General features: G+C 44.9%; 1 protein-coding gene across 13 annotated transcripts in view; it reads right to left on the minus strand.

Moving 5' to 3' along the window:
• Nucleotides 1-16,357, minus strand: part of tenm2a (teneurin transmembrane protein 2a) — a 238,044-nt gene that overhangs the window by 3,718 nt on the left and 217,969 nt on the right. For all 13 annotated transcript variants that reach the window (XM_033632873.2, XM_033632871.2, XM_033632870.2 and 10 more), the window contains 17 exons: nt 15,989-16,256; nt 13,802-13,945; nt 10,766-11,015; nt 10,381-10,401; nt 10,011-10,240; nt 8,058-8,212; nt 7,648-7,749; nt 7,159-7,332; nt 5,402-6,039; nt 4,883-5,058; nt 2,979-3,214; nt 2,588-2,884; nt 1,785-2,342; nt 1,358-1,627; nt 848-1,258; nt 590-700; nt 184-451 (listed from right to left, as the gene is read on the minus strand). In XM_033632873.2, coding sequence (XP_033488764.1) covers nt 184-451; nt 590-700; nt 848-1,258; nt 1,358-1,627; nt 1,785-2,342; nt 2,588-2,884; nt 2,979-3,214; nt 4,883-5,058; nt 5,402-6,039; nt 7,159-7,332; nt 7,648-7,749; nt 8,058-8,212; nt 10,011-10,240; nt 10,381-10,401; nt 10,766-11,015; nt 13,802-13,945; nt 15,989-16,256 — 4,309 coding nt within the window. The remainder of the gene's footprint in view (nt 1-183; nt 452-589; nt 701-847; nt 1,259-1,357; nt 1,628-1,784; nt 2,343-2,587; nt 2,885-2,978; nt 3,215-4,882; nt 5,059-5,401; nt 6,040-7,158; nt 7,333-7,647; nt 7,750-8,057; nt 8,213-10,010; nt 10,241-10,380; nt 10,402-10,765; nt 11,016-13,801; nt 13,946-15,988; nt 16,257-16,357) is intronic.

The following is a 16,357-nucleotide window of genomic DNA, read 5'->3' on the forward strand; positions in this document are numbered from 1 at the left end:
ACTGTGTCTACTGTGGTGAAATTTTTAAATTCTGAGGGGGAATAGACAGGTTTGAATAAAACTCTAGTGACTTGAGACGAAGTAAAAAAAAAAAAAAGAAAAAAAAAAAGGCCTAATTATGTAGAAATATTCATACAACAGAACTCAACACGTGCACCACATTAATACTTATTAATCCCTTACCTGTGACATAATTTTTGACATCCAGCATGTCACTGAGGGGGTTGTTGTTCTTGAACATGTACAAATTAAATGGCGAGGGATCCTTCCCTATCTTGGGCCAGATGCTGTAGTCGGGCGAGGTCCAGCGCCCGGCCAAGACGTCATAGTCCCGCTGGGTAAAGTGGACCAGCTTAGTCAAGGGGTCGTAGAGACCACCGTGGAAACCGACCACCAGCTGGAACTCTGGGTTAGAGTCCAAGTACACTTCTCCGTAAGCTGTGTACTGCACCTGGGGGACACAAGCAGAGTCAGTTTTTGCAGAAGCCTTTCCCTCATAAAGATTTCTTGTTGTTTTAAACATCATTTAATTTAAATTTGTAGCAGTAATTGGAGGCAAATAATGTGAGATGCAAACTTTGTGAATTACCTGCTTGATCATTTGTCCATTGCTGCTGAAGACAGCCAGTGGTGTGCCGGTGTTGTCAGACGCTATGTAGTATTCCTCTCCACTGCTCACCTCCATGGCGAACAAATGTCCCTGATCACGAGACAGTCAGAGATTCAGTACATGTTTTAAACAAGGTTGTGTTGCTCTAACGACAATATTTATAAGCACTCAGATTTCTTAGAAAAGATTATTCAATATAAATTAAGGATTTTGGTAGAAACGTCCTCCCACGCCTACCTGCAGGTCATAGTAGAGCGACGAGATGTCCGAGCTGGAGTGGTTGAAGATGTGCGTGACCCTGGTCGGGTGGTTGAGGTCAGCATAAAAGAACTGAAGGTGCTGTCCCAGGCTGTTCCTTGTGGACACCCTGCGGCCCAGCCCGTCGTAGTGATACACAACGCTCCAGCCGCCGGGGCCTCGATTGTACGCCCTCAGAAGCTGACCTTTGGAGTTATAATCAAAAACATCTGAACCACGCTGGCTGAGGTAGCCGTCCTCATCCAGGCGGTACTGGACATCCCCCAGGCGTGTGATGCGGTCTCTGAGGTCATAGCGGAGCGGCAAGATGCGGGCGCTGTTCCCGGGATTTAGCAGATGGAGGTTACCGTTCAGGTCATAGCTGTAGCGCCAAGTGGACCAATCATTCACCTGGATGAAACAAAGAAGTTTGTGAATGTGATTCTGTCAGTTTTTGTCTATTGGAGTACCTACGCTTTCAAAACAAAACTTCACATTACACCAACTCACCTTCACGCCGCTGAGCTGACCGTCTCCATCATAATCATAGCGGTATTGAGTGGTGTTGGCGTAGGGCCCAATTTTGAGCTCTCTCTTCACCACCCGTCCCATGCTGTCGTACTGGACTGTCATCCAGTACATAAGAGAACGGAAAATCTCGTACTGGACCTCCTTGATGCGACCGTGGGTGTCGAAATGCTTGCTCAGCGTCATAACGGCGGTGGTGATGATCTGATTAATGTCGTAGTAAATGACCCCGAATTTTCCAAAGTGCTCCACCTGTAGGTAGAAAGGTTTAGAGAAAAGGTGAGTCCTCTGGCAGCCGACCAAAGAAGGTACACACAGGTGAAGTTCATTTTGTAAGTTACATTCTTTTGTACATCATTGCTCAACAGGGGATGAAGAGACAACATAGACTGGAACAAAGTTTATGCACCTTTCCAGAGATCTCATCGTATCGGTAGAGGTCAACAGGCAGTGGCGTCTCGCTGATGACTGGCTTCATGCTGGCGATACGGAAGCTGTTGTCATGGTAGGTGTAATCAAACCTTGCGTTGACCATTCCCTCCTCACTGAAGCGGTAGATCTGCTTGTCGATGAGCGGGCCCATTTTGCGATAGCGAATGGTGCATGAGAAGCCCCCGCTCTGCAGGTTGACCATCTTCAGCACACCAGCTGTCTCGTCGTAGCCGAAAGTGACGGCGGTGCTGTCGTACACAATCTCTGACAGCTTTGCCAGCTTGCCGTACTTGTAGAGGACACGGCGGCCGGTGCCCAGGTAATGCGTGGCCTGAGGTCTGCCGTCTTCGCTGAAGTCGTGGATGATTGAGGCGTTGCTCTCTGGGGGGTTGTAGGTGTTGCGGATGTATCCGACTGACACGTGTGTGAACATGGTGTGGCGGGCCACACTGGGCATGGTGACAGCTGTGACCCGACCTGAGGCGTCAAACTCAAAGACGTACTGTCTCTGGCTCTGCAGTAGCAGCACCATGGACTGGAAGCAGAGAGTGAGACGAAATCCGGATTAATATAATAGCATTATCAATGGATGACTTGCCTCCTGTGAAATAGCACCAGCAGTAATTTGCTCTCAGCTGACAAATTTGAATCTTCATAACCATGAAAATGATGTATTACTTCACTCAATTCTGCAATCCAAATTGCTTTTTGTTCTTGCAATTGCCTTGCCTTGCTAAGATTTGATACCTAGATGACAATATTAAAGATAAATGTGCTTACTTTGTCGAGGTAGCTGTAGCTCCACACCTTCCCGTCCACGAAAGAGCGAGACAGGATGCGTCCCTGTGGGTCGAATTCAGTCCTCTCACTCATGCTTCCCCTCTGCAGCCCAACTAGCTGTCCGGTGGTAGAATACGACACGTTGACAACTGCCAGGCTGCTGCTGGGCAACCACATAGCTGGCCGGCCCTGAGCATCGTACATGATGCGCAGCGTGAACTTGCGGTGGTCATCGTAAATCTTCTCTGTGCGTGTGTTGCGGTCAAAGTCAATGGAGAGCAGATTGCGACCATGAGCCTAAAGAGAAGGGGAAAAGAAGAGTTAATTTCAGGAAATGTTAACATTGTTTTATAAACAAGGCCATCACTGACATATAAAAAGGTCAACTCACTCTAAGCTTCCTCCCGAACACGGTGATCTTGCCCTTGGTCTGCTCCTTACGCAGACGCCATTCAATGGAGTTGAGGCCATTGTCAGTGGGCAGGGTGATGTTCCTGCGACCAATCGTAGGGCTGACAGAGCCTGCCAGGATGTGGGGCTCTGTGTGAAAGCTGATACCCATACCATTGGCGTACATCACTCTCAGGGTCCCATTATTGCACAGCTGGTAGCTGTTCCTCACCTGGTCTGTAGGGGGAGACACATAGGTATGAGTCAGGTAAGGATAGTAGCCACTGAAGGGACTAGATGACTTTTAGCCTTTGTCTAGCAGCATTTGACAAGATATCCATGTTGTAAGAAAAGCAATTATTGATACATAAAAGACAAGGAAAAGTCTAATCTTAAGCCGACAGGCTCACGTCAGTAAGAACAAGATCATGTCCATAAAATATTTATAGACCTCCGCGCAAACTCTAAAATATTCTGAATGAAAATAGTCAGGCTAAACTGACTCTCTCTACAATCTCCCTATCTCTACAGTTTAATGACTCACTCTCAAACACAAGAATGGAAACAGATAAGCCCGTGCCTAATGCTGAGGCAAAATTTTCCCTCAGATGTCTGAAAACAGGCGTCCTGATCACAATGATGTGATTGAAAGTAAGATAAAATTGTTTTCAGCTCAGAAATATCTGGCAGATGCAGAGGGAGGGAGCTTTTCTTTTTTTTTTCCTTCTTTCATTTACAAAAGGTTAGGGGATCAGATGGTGTCTCCCTTTGAAGCCCCGCCATAAATGACAGTAATCCATAAGGCCAATTTGTAATAAAGCTCCAGGCACATTTTAACAATGCCTCAAACAGACAAGTGAAGCTTTTTCCATTGACTTGGCAGCAACAGCCTTTAGATAAATCTTCTCTGCTCTCTCTGTCTGAACGACCTCGTAATAAAACAGAAGCGAGGGAGAGGGAAGGAGAGGGAGACAGAGAGAGAAATGAGAGCTTGAGGGCCAACGAGAATTCACTGTGCAGGAGTTAATGAAGAGAGCGAGAAAGAGCGGAAAGAGAGGGAGATGGTTAAGTGAGTATGTCAGCAGAGAGCCGTGCTGAAACCCACATAGTGCGGTGGAAACCTTAAATGACTTACAGCTCCGTGAACAACTCTCCCCTTTTCCTCCCGCAACGCAGGTGGATCACTGAATACATCTACAACTTATTTTCTAGGAGACCTTCAGATTTATATAGCGCACAGTCTGCATTCATACTTCTGTCATGCCAGTGGTCAAGAAAAGGGAGAAAATTATTCTCCTTCTTCTCCTTCCTCTCTAAACAGACCAAATAAGCTCAGGGATCATGGGAAATGGTTGAGAGCTGTATTTGTATGTCGGTGCGTCTGTGTCTATGTGTGTGAGGAGAAAGCTTGAGGGATAAGGAGGATTCACTCTGCATGAGTTAATGAATTTTGCTGTGATGATATTCAAAAGCAGGATGATCCCAGCTGGGATTAACAACTATATATTGGTAATTTTACTCCATGAGAGGGAGCGAGAGAAAGGCTGGATGTGGGTAGGGAAGGGAAATAATCTCCTGGTGCATGCACATAACTGTGTGAAAATTACAAGACTTTCAATTAGAGTCGGCAGGCCGGCGCATATCCACCATCACAGAGGGCGGCTATATTTTTGAATACCAAGATTAAATAGTTTTAGTGTCTTGCCCAAGCATCAATAACATATAAAAACCCACTTTAATTTTATCTACCACTCAATAATTAATTCGTAACATAATTGATATTGCATTTTGATTTATATGGCCCTACGTTGACGACTTGAGCCCTCCATGCCACATCCTCTGCAAGTATTTAAAAATTCATGACCAGCTCATTTTCCTCCGTGTATGTGCTGAGTGTGTCTCTACCTTGCACCACAGTGTACGAGGCTTCCACGGAGGACAGGTTGGTGATGACGGTGACATCGTCGTCTCTACTGGAGCTCTCGATGTCGATATTGATGGAGCGCTCGATCTCCCGGTGGAGGCTTGTCACCATGCCCGTGGGGTATGTGACGTTGGTCAGGCGACCCTCACTGTCGTACCTGGGAGATTGCAGGGAGGGTGATTGGCAAAGGCAAAGAAAGTGTCATATTTGAACTTAATGTGTGTTGTGCAAGCACACACACGCACACACACACACACACACACACACACACACTGCCTGAGAGGGACATAGCAAGTCATTGTTCAGGAGTTGGCTGTAGTTATTAAAGCCAACACTGGGGGGCAGCAGCACACTGTGTGAGGTGTCAGATGAATCATTGGGAATTCAATAGAACATGATGAACATAAAACCTGTGAAACTCATTCATTTTGTATTTCAGACATGTAGATAAGTGATGGAAATATTCAAACACACACATTCACACACTATCAAATACTCACTGGTAAAATGTGGTCCATCCAGTCTCATCAGCTTTGGTAGCCAGGAGGCCTGTGTTGCCACTGTAACCCATCAGAGCCACCTCCTGGCCCAGGGCTGACACACTGCGCAGCCCTCCGGTGGGGTCCAGTCCCAGGGTCACCACTTGATTCTCTGGCAGCAGCACCAGTCTGAGCAGTCCGGCTCCTCCTCCCTGGCCCTGGCCGTCCCTTCTCACCTTCACTGTGTTGTTGCAGTTATCCACCAGCATGGCCAGCTCTCCATCAGGACCATAGGTGAAGTTGTAAAGTGGCTCCCCAGTTACCAGGCTAATTGTCTGGATGTGTAGACCCTCCCCGTTGAAGACATACAGCTCCTGTTCTCTTGGCGATGCAACCTCGTACTGCGCAGATCCTCCGTAACCCACGCTGGACACGGCAGGGCCGGGCCGGTTGGCCCGCACAGCTCTGATACGTATATTGTTGAGGTCTGCGATAAAGAGCGTCCCATCGGGGGACACAGCCAAGGAAGTGGGGGAGTTCAAGCCGGCATCGGGGGCATAGCCATCATCGCCGTAGAAGCAGTTGCAGTTGACGTCATTCTTGCAGTCACAGTCGGAGGCGGCACCGGCCAGGAGAGAGATTTCTCCATTAGTGCTCACCTAAGAAAAACGCACAGACAGAAAATGGAAGAGGAGAGCTGGTTAATGATGAGAATGGGGGAAAAAAAAACCTTCTCACCACACAATGAAAGAAAATGGATCACCAAAAGCACAATTCGTTTTGAGTTATCAAAACAGAGGAATGGAAGAAAACATTAAAGTGCCTGAACTGAATGTAGTGTCTGGAGATCTGAAACAATCTTAGAATATCTTAAAAGCACCCACACAGCCTGACCAGCTGTGCTGTCAGTTCTGCTAGCCAACAAAAATAAGTTTAAACTAACAAATTCCTTCTAAAACAACCACGCAGCTGAACAACTGTGTGCAGCAGTGATTCCCAATCAGGGGTACTTGTACCCTGGGGAGTACTTCTGTTGTTACCAGAGGGTACATGGAAAAACTGTGGTAGAAAATTAATTTGAAAACAATATGGCCACTGGCTGGTAAAGAAAGATCTCGAATTACAGCTAAAGGGTGAGCTAAAATATGTTTCTGAAGGCATTTTAGGCAACAAATAGGCAATACAGTAACAGACTCTTGGTTTATATTTGTTCAACACTGTGTAGTTTTACAATCTAATCTGAGTTTCAGAGAACGACAGAAAAAGATGTAGATGAGGCTCTTTCTGGATACAATAATATACTTGTCTACAAAAATGAGAAAGTACAATCTGTAGTTTGAGCAATGGCACAAGAGCCAACAGTTCTTGCTGGCAAATGAGCAGGGAGATCTGGGTGTTGGTAAGGTTGAGAGGAGTTTAACATAGTTCATTTACACATATGAATCACATTGTGATGATACAAAGCTGGTGGTGGTGGTGGTGGTGGCGGTGGTGGGGGGGGGGGGGGGGGGGGGGGGGGCAAAGAGACATGCAGCAAAGGGCCGTGGGTTGAAATCGAAACCTCAGCCACTGCAGCACGGACACTGCCTTTGTACATGGTGCGCATGCCCCACCTACTGAGCTTCTGGACGCCCTAATAGTGTTTAATAATATCCCATTTATGAACACATTTGGAACCTGGTGGGTGGTGTTGATAAAAGGGTACTTGAGTTTATCTGATACGGGTGCAGGGGTATTCAAAGATAAGGTTGTGTGTGTAGCACTCCTCCATCTCATACCTGCCGAACTCTGTTGATCTTTTTCTCGTCCGTCTCAGCGATATAGAGGATGCCGGTGTGGGACAGAGCGATGGCTGTGGCGCTCTCCAGGGCTGCATGTATGGCCAGCTTACTGAGGCTGTAGTCGATACCTGGCACTTGACAGTGCATGGGCCGACCTGCTATGATGCTCACCTGTAATGAATGAATGTAGTGTCACATCAATGATCAAACGATGGCAATACTTCCACAAACATGAATAGATGTTAGCAGTGCTTTGCTCTTCACACACTGCAGATGAAACTTTCCATAATGAAGCAAGATTCCAGAAAGTAGAATTTTCCAAGAGCTAATTAATTAGTAATGCAACCACCACTGCAAAACTTAGAAAACTATGTTTGAATATGAACTTTTACTTCTAAATTGGCCAGAGAAAGCCTAATTGGGACTAAATCCTGTCAAAACCACCCTAAGGGTTTTGCAGTGATGATCCAGCCTTGTGGTACAGACCTGGTGGTTCTCAGTGATGCGTAGGATGACATTGTTTTCCAGGACATAGAGAGAGTTGTCCATGGGGTTCACTGCTAAGTCAGTGGGCCACTCGAGACGCACCTAGTAGGCAGAAACAAAAGTTATACATGAGATAATATCTATGCTGAGGGAGGCGTTTTGAAAGGATGCCAAGGCTCAGACAAGTCTCTTCTTCATTTTTTTTTAAGTGACTGCAGTCCTCACTCTCTTTTGATCCATTCATTTATCCATGGACTCTTTAATCCCCCCCTAAATCAGTCCCTCCCTGACCTCCTGGCTGGCGCGTGTCCACACAATCGTCATAGCTCAGCACTCACAGGGCTGTTAGATCGTCATCTATCACACCGCCATCTCTTGTCTCTCCCGCACTTCCTCTTTAACCGCCATACCTGGCTGACGTCCATGCTGGAGTCACAGCTCAGCGGCCGTACGGCAGTCAGATCATTGGCCCCCAGCAGAGTGGAGATGATGCCGTTCTGGTCCACCTTACGGATCATGGTGGCGTCCACAAAGTACATCAGCCCATTTTTATCCACTGCGATACCTGTCAAAGCAGAGATGAACACCGTGAGTGACGACTTATAACTCAAATGCCACGGGCAGCCCATAGACATTTTAAGTCAATTAAACTTCACTCCTTCCACCGGCTGAGAACGGATAGCAGCCCTGACAGCCGAATTGCTCAATGCTTCATCGAATGAGAGGGAACAAAGTGATGGAAGGGGCATCGAACTGTTAGAGAAGTGTTAGTTTTGGGATGAGTCATCAGGATGCAGAGCTGAGCTCATGCTCCTCCCAGAGGGCAACTGTAGACTGCAAGCAGATTCTTTAGAAAGCCAAGTGATCTGTTGCACTCTACTTCCTTCCTCTGTTTCCCCTTGCTGCTGCCTCTTTTTTTTGGCGCCCCCACCTTTCTTCTTTTCATTTGTTCCTGCCTTTCTCTATTTTAGCGTTTACCAGTGGTGCTGTGTCAGCCTCGTCGGTCTAACAGGCAGCAGGCATTCAGACAGGTGTGTTTGTTCGAGGCAACTGTGCCCCAAAATAACTTCTAGACGCACCGAGATGCACCACAACAGACGGAGGATACAGCGAAGGGCACACAGTAAATGAGAGAGAGGAAGAGGGAGGAAGAGGAAGGAAGAGAAAGACGGAGAAGGAACAAGCAGGGAGAGGGCAAGCTGATGTGTGCCGGCTGACTTTGCCTGTGACAGGTAAGAGGGAATCAGTGGCTCATTGTCTTCTCTATCTCTCCCATCTTCTCTCACAAACACACACACACACACACACACATACACACACACATACTGTATATAAACCAACATCTGCACATGTGCACACACTTGTGTCACAGACAGGAAATGTGACAGCGTGACATCCTTGACAGTTTGGTGTCACAATGTTCTAAGATCCGATGATCCACAAAAATAATTCCATTAATAAGTTTAACATTAACCTGGTTTATAACCTCCTTCTGTGTCTGTCCTGCTTTAGTTGAGTCACGAGTAACAAATTATATTCCGATCAAGGGAAATTTAATGCGCCTCAATCTACATGTGACATTTGACCAAAACAATCTAAAGAATTCCCTGAAATTCAACAAATTATAAAACTGTAATCATCAAGACTAAATATAGAGGTTATTGGCCGCACTGGCTTGACTATACCTCCCTAGGGCTGCAACTAACGATTAATTCCATTACAAGCAAAGTCAATAAAATGTCAGAAAATAGTGAAAAATGCCTGTCACAATTTCCCATAGCCCGAGGTGACATCTTAAATGTCTTGTTGAGTCCAAACAACTACACAAATCTGAAAGATATTCAGTTTATAAAGATATAAAACAGAGCTACAATTACTGTCTTACGGTTATATGCCTCCACCAATTAGATTAAGTTGCAGTTTACAATCAGGTCTGTCCAGCCTCATGTGTAGGCGTGACAGTAGGCACTTCAAATTTGAATGTTGCTGCAAAGAAGCTACAAATTCAAAAATGTGGATGCTTCATACACATCTTCAACCCGAGGTCATAGTGACCTTTGACCAAAATCTAATCAGGTCATCCTTGAGTCCAGGAGGACATTTGTGCCGAATTTGAGCAACCTCCTTCAAGGTGCTCTTGAGATATTCCTTCACAAAAATGGGAAGGACGGACAAGCCGAAAACATAATGCCCCTGGCCGCAGCTGTCGCCGGCACGGAGGCTTGAAAAAGCAGCACACCCTCACATTCCACAAACAGGACTCAGTGAGAGCCAACATTTTTGCTTGATAATTGACTAAAACGATTATTCAGTCATCAACATAATTAGTGATTAATTTTCCAGACTCTTCGCCAGTGGCTCACCTTTGGGGCTCATAAGTGTAGCTTCAGTGGCTTTGCCGCCGTCACCGCAGCGCTCATCAAAGGGCAGGCACTGCTCCCCTGTCCCAGCCACCACCTCTGCATTATCTGACAGCAGGCGACCTCCCGTTAATGAGCGAACACGGTAAATTCGGCGGGAGTTGGTGTCTGAGATGAACAAAGCCCCAGTTACTGGATCCACTGCCAGGAAGTACTTATGGGTTGGATTGTTACTGTGGTGATAGAAAGGAAGACATGATTATTTTAAACGTCAAAGGACAGCTTGATTTAATTTGAAGTAGTACTATTGCTATTTTCGCTGAAATGTTCAGGAAAAAAATATCTTTTAATTTATCGTAACAAAGAATCTTACCTGTGTCTAAAGTCTTTGTTCCTTCAAGGGAGAGAGTGAGACAAAAGCACAACAAGACAAATGTTAATTCACACAGTCTGGGGAAAGCAACACAAAGCTGGCTGTGGTGTGAAGAGCAAAATTTAAACACCTTGGAGAAATGGTATCTAGTACAGTGAATAATTCTACTTCAGTCCTGCCATCCCCAGTGTCTCACCTTTACTGTTTCAAGGGACGGTGCGATCCTACATGTTTAATGTACTAAAAACATCTCGTCTTCCCCCTCTGCTTCTCCTGCCATCTTACTTTATTAAATGCAGCCCTTTTTGTATCTATCAGTATGTCTCCTGCAACATCAAAAAACCCTCAAAATCCCAATCTGCTTTCTGATTGATTATTCTCTTACCTTAATTCCAGGATGCCAGTTGTGTTCATAGATGGGTAGACCCTGCGCACGAAGTTGAGATCCCCAACGTAGAGGCTGCCATCGATGCCCATTGCCAAGGCAACCGGTGCCAGCAGCTTGTTGCCGTCTGCCAGGCCATTACAGCTGGGGCAGGAGATACTGCGCCTCCGTCCGTTTCCCATGACACTGGTGATTACTGGGGGCTGCTCGGTTACAAAGATGTTCTCGCCACTACCCTTGTGTAGAATGCCTGGACAAGAGTGAGGGTGAAGAGAAACATAAATAGATCCGGATCAGTATTTTGGTTAGAGGATCTTTGGTAACATTAGAAGCTGAGAGGTTATACAAGTATATTTTAGACACCTTTGCTGCGTGGGAATAGGGAAGGCGATGTCTTTTGTTTGGTTGGTCCACCACTTTTGTCAAGACTCATCTTGCACCACCATAAGGTAGACATTAGCATGAGCAAGTAAAATGTCTTAACAATTATTGGATGGCTTCCCATGACAAATTGTAATGCCTTTGCTAATTCCTTAACTCTTTAAGTACTGCTATCGTCAGATCAAAATGTGTATATGTCTAATACTCAAGTAAGGAGATTGTGTGAGAACACCCTGATGATAAGATGATAAGCATTTAACTTGCTTAACATAACATGTTAGCATTGTCAGTAGCCCCTTTTACACTGCCAGATTTTCGGCGAATGTTGGGCCATTTTGCCGGCAAGCTGCGAGCGTTTAGATAGTCGGATTGGCGAGTTGATCCGAGGTGCGTGCGACCCACTGGTGTGGATAAACAAGAAACAGCTGATAGAAGGAATGAGCAGCTAGTAGTAAGAGGGAAATGCAAACCTGACAGACACTGTAAAGATGTGCAACTGGGGAGACAAGGAATTGCGCGCCCTCCTTGTCCTCGCAAATGAAGAGGCCATTAACCTGCAAATTTGCACAGTTGCTATTTAAAAAGAGCTACTGTTAGCACGTTAGCATGCTGATGTTAGAGTGCAGCTGCTAGTGTGGCTGTAGGCTCTTAGGCTTGTAATAAATTAATCTCCCTTCGAAAGTTTTGGATTAAATGTTATATCCACGTTTTTCTTCAATAATGGCTATTTCAACTGATTAAACAGCATAATTACGACACCAAATGTACAGGGTGTCTTCAGGTATCAGACATTTATAAGTAGTATATATGTGGTCTTGTGCAGAGATGAGTGTTATGTAGGAATATTATATATAATAATATATTATTTTGTTGGTTATTAGAGTGAGTTAAGTCAATCTGTATTTTGCTAATAGGTAAATGCAAGTATGAAAATGACAGTATTATAGTTTTTAAAAAAAATATTTGTAATATTAGAAATGTGGACTTTTACATAGAAAGGCTTCACTCAAATTCACAAAAAGAAATTAAAAATGGATGTTTAAATTAGTTAAGACCTCACAAATTCTGCCTTATTATTGTAACATTGAACATTGAAATATTTTCATGTGAAATAGTTCTGGCCCCAATAATTACATCATCAAAACTTCATTTTACGTGATGTCCTCACAGTGTTGCATGACAGAGGATAATATTGTTGTAACCAAACAGCCTTTGATTTTGAATTTGTTCCCCAGTCCTGAAAAGCACAAGTGACCACAATGAACCATCAATGTGCAAGTGGACTCTAAATATTTTGGGAACCCATTTTTCTTTGAGCCCGCTGCAGTCTACTCAGTAATTAGATTTAATAAGTTTAAACTGTGATTTGTAAGTGCATAGTATGCTCATCTGATATTCTCTGTGCTAACCCTTGGGTGCCCTCCTACTTCTGTTGTGAAGATTTAAGAATAGCTTTGCTAAAGCAACACATTGCCTGTTAATTCCAGCTTGTTATAGGTATTATTGCACACTTGACACTGTAACAGACACCTGCTCCTATTTAAATCTGCACACACTTTGATGCTGAAGTTTCTACTTTCTTTTTCCAGCGACTAGAGATTTATTTTATTCTCATTTAACTGTTGCTCAGATGTTTCTTTGTCTCCTTCTGCCCGTTTAATCGTCAGTCTGGTTGAACCATTGATTGGCATTTTGTTCTCCGTGTACAAAACACTCCTCTTCTGCAAACCCTTCACAAAAAATAAATGAAAATCTATTTGTAAAGAGGACTTTCTACAGCCTAAAAGCATCAAAGACCATTCAAATATATAGCATCGTCCTCTCAGCCTTTGTACCCAGTTGAGCTTTTGTTCTAGCAGATTCCAAATTTTTTAACAGTGCTGCAGTGGTGTTTTGTTCACTTGTGTGTTCCATTCATCATTGCAGCGCAGCATTTTATTATTTTGACATAAGTCTTTTTGACGGCCAAAGTAAAACATAGTCGTATTGCATCATTCCCGGGAAAACATTACTCTACTGTACAGCCGGCTTATATCAGGTGAGGAGGACGAGGGAGGCTGGATGCATTTTCCCACATCTAAAAATGCCTCTACACACCACTGGTTCTCCAGTTGCGTCCATTCCATTAGTACACTGATTGTCACAGCAGGTGAACGTTGCTGCATCAGCCCATTTATATTTCCATGTTTTCCAGCATTACTGCACAGAGTGTAGATAATGGTACAGTAGATGATGCAACAAAAATGACTCCCCTTCGCCAAGCGCCGCACACATCCCGAATCAGTTGGTGGAAAATGTATCTCTGCCCCCCCACCACTCCCGACCCCCTGCCTCTATTGTGCTAGCTGCTGCTGATTGGTCGGCGCACATATTTACTCAGTAGGGCTGGCGTTTGTGGATGAGGGAGTCAAACTAGGTGAGACAACACAAGCTCTTCCTGTGAAACAGGTAAAAAGTGGCACCTGGCAACTCCATATGAACCACAGGAAGCGCAGTGTAGCCTACCCCCTCCCCAAGACAATAGCAAGTTTTGTGAGATATACAGTACTGTAAACACGCTACACACGGGGGACTGGATAAATATAAACCAGAAGGAAAAAAGTGGAAAAGTGTGTGCTTATTTGCAAGGGAATATTAAGGCGTGCGTGTACGTACCACTTCTTGTGTTCAGTATATGATGCTTGTTGAGTGACCAGCCGCCAAGATTTGTGGGATCCAGCTCGTAGCCTTGCAGAATGGCCGTCCTCTTCTCCCAGAGGATGAGACTGGCACAGGACTCATATTCATAGCCCACTGACACTACATATAGAAGAGGGTAGAGGCGAGAGAAGTGGAGGAAAAAATAGGTGTCAACATAAAAAGAGGTGATGAAAAAAGACATAAGCAGGATACATAAACACGATAGAGCTAACGGAGGAAGAGAAGTGACGTAAAACTTAATTAGAGCATAACCTCCCAACTTCATTTAAGTTGTGAAATGTGTGATACACAGAGAAGCTAGTTAGCACCTGTACCAAAACCTGCACTCACACCTAACTAACACCCTCACATGCTGCTAAATCAATTAAAAACCTTGCTAATTGGACAGATTGCCCAGTGTGCCTTTAAACCTGCAGGTCACCCTGGCTGCCACTGTGAAAGCTCTGCTGCTGCCCCAATCATGCACATGTGCTGATTGGTGCTTAGAAGGAAAATGAGCTGACTTGAAGTAGATATATTAAGACTACTCTGCATATGTACGTACTGTATGTACTGTCAGCAATGTCAGACATACAATAATTAGTGCATTTGTACAACAAGTTTTCCCCCTGTGCGATGTACAATCAATAATGTCAAAAAATGCCATAATGTAATGTTCCGACTTTGACCATTCTGTGACACTTGAAATTACTACGCTATTGTTCTGACTTTCCAGAATTTCGAAGCCCCATTAGTCAGAAAATTGTCCCATTGGCGCAAAAGCCTGTTATCCCAAAAACAAATGCACACTGCTCTGAGGTCCTGTTTCTCTGAAAATACACACTCCCTGCAGGTAGCTCCCCGCAACGTTGAGCTATCGAACTCAAGTGGTTTTACCGACCCTTAGCTTCTCAGCATGGTTTGAGCCACTGATTCCAGGTGAACGACCCTTCATGGTGGCATCTGAGTCACCAAACACGGATGCTTTTTACCAACCTGTCCCGACTTTTCCAGCAGCTTTTGTGCCACCAGACGTAGGTGTTTTAAACCAAAGTTTGAGCTGTTCCTAACTATAACCTCATGGTTTTGGTGCCTAAACCTAATCATGTACATTACCTTAGCATTAAGACACATAAGATTTAAATATATCTGCTATCAAATAATGTGCAAGTGTAACATATCTGTGGTTTAAAAAGACAAACAATACAAACATTTTTCTGGTGTTTCGGTTACCTAACTGTGTGTTTTCAGTAACATGAGACATCAGAGCAATGGGCGTTTGTTTTTTGTATAACGGGCTGTCACACCAATGGGACATTTATTGGACAATGTGGGTAGATGGGTAAAATTAGACATTTACGCCTATTTATTCTCTTGGTTATGACTCGTGTACAATTATTTTCCTCACAATCGGATTGTTTAAAGCCTCTGGTACCATAGAGCAATGCTGTGCATGCATGTGTGTGTTGCTCTGTTCCAACTTGTTGAAAGGAAAAGTGTGTTAACACATCAACTCCCACTTGTGTCACAGTGAGAGTGCTGTTGCCAGCACCTTTTCAGCTTCGCGACAAACAATAATGCAGTGTACCTGAGTCTATATCCACACTTAGCAAAACATAACCTAATCATAAACCATGTATATGCTTTATTATGTTTGAGAAATGTCAAATTACAGTCATTCTGGGGAACTATGGGGTCTTTGAGCGAATGTAATTTCCCAAACAGTATGCCCCTCATGATTTTAGTCCACACTGAAGCCCCAGATGTCCACTGCATCTGTGGCCTGACAGCAGTGCTTGGCTGACAGCATCTGTGAGCGACTGTGACAGCAGAATGTAATAGCACTGAGGCTCCCCTGGACTCATGCTTGCTGTTCCAGTAGCTAACTGCTAACTCACCCTGATGGCTAATAACCCTTCACCACAGTTACGGCTGGCTGACTGAACCACACGCGGCTTCAATGAAAAATAGACGTATAAAAAAAAAAAAAAGCACTTAACTGTGGCTATACTGCGTAGTGGATGGAGGCCTGGTTTCGGTGTATTATCTCTCCTTCAGGCTTCCTAATTAGCACTCTCTCCCTCTGTCATAGCCAGTGCTGCCTTACTGGTAAAGTTTCTACTCCACTGGGAAAAAAAGCTTCCATCAGTCCCTTCCACTCACCAACTGCTTCAGAAAGCCCGTAGACCCTCTGCCCATATGCATCGGTCTTATCCCAAATGTAGGTGTAGGCCAGGTTGGGTGAGGCGTGGAACCACTTCTGGAAGAGATGACCTTCCACTGCTACCATCAGGTGGACCTTCAGCAGGCCCATGGACACCACGGCTGGAGTCATGGTCACCTTGAGCAGGGAGCGGTAACCCTGCGTCCTGGAGCTTAGGTAGCACAGCTTCAGACTCGAACCAGGCACCTCGATCTGCTCATGCAGCACCTGGAAGACAAAGAGAGAAGATGACAGGAGAGAGGGATTAGGGGGGATTAGAGAGGGAGGCAGTAATGGGGGTCACGCTTCCACTGACGGCTGAAGGACAA

This window comes from Epinephelus lanceolatus, chromosome 7 (genome assembly GCF_041903045.1).
Source record: "Epinephelus lanceolatus isolate andai-2023 chromosome 7, ASM4190304v1, whole genome shotgun sequence".
Taxonomy (NCBI): Eukaryota; Metazoa; Chordata; class Actinopteri; order Perciformes; family Serranidae; genus Epinephelus; species Epinephelus lanceolatus.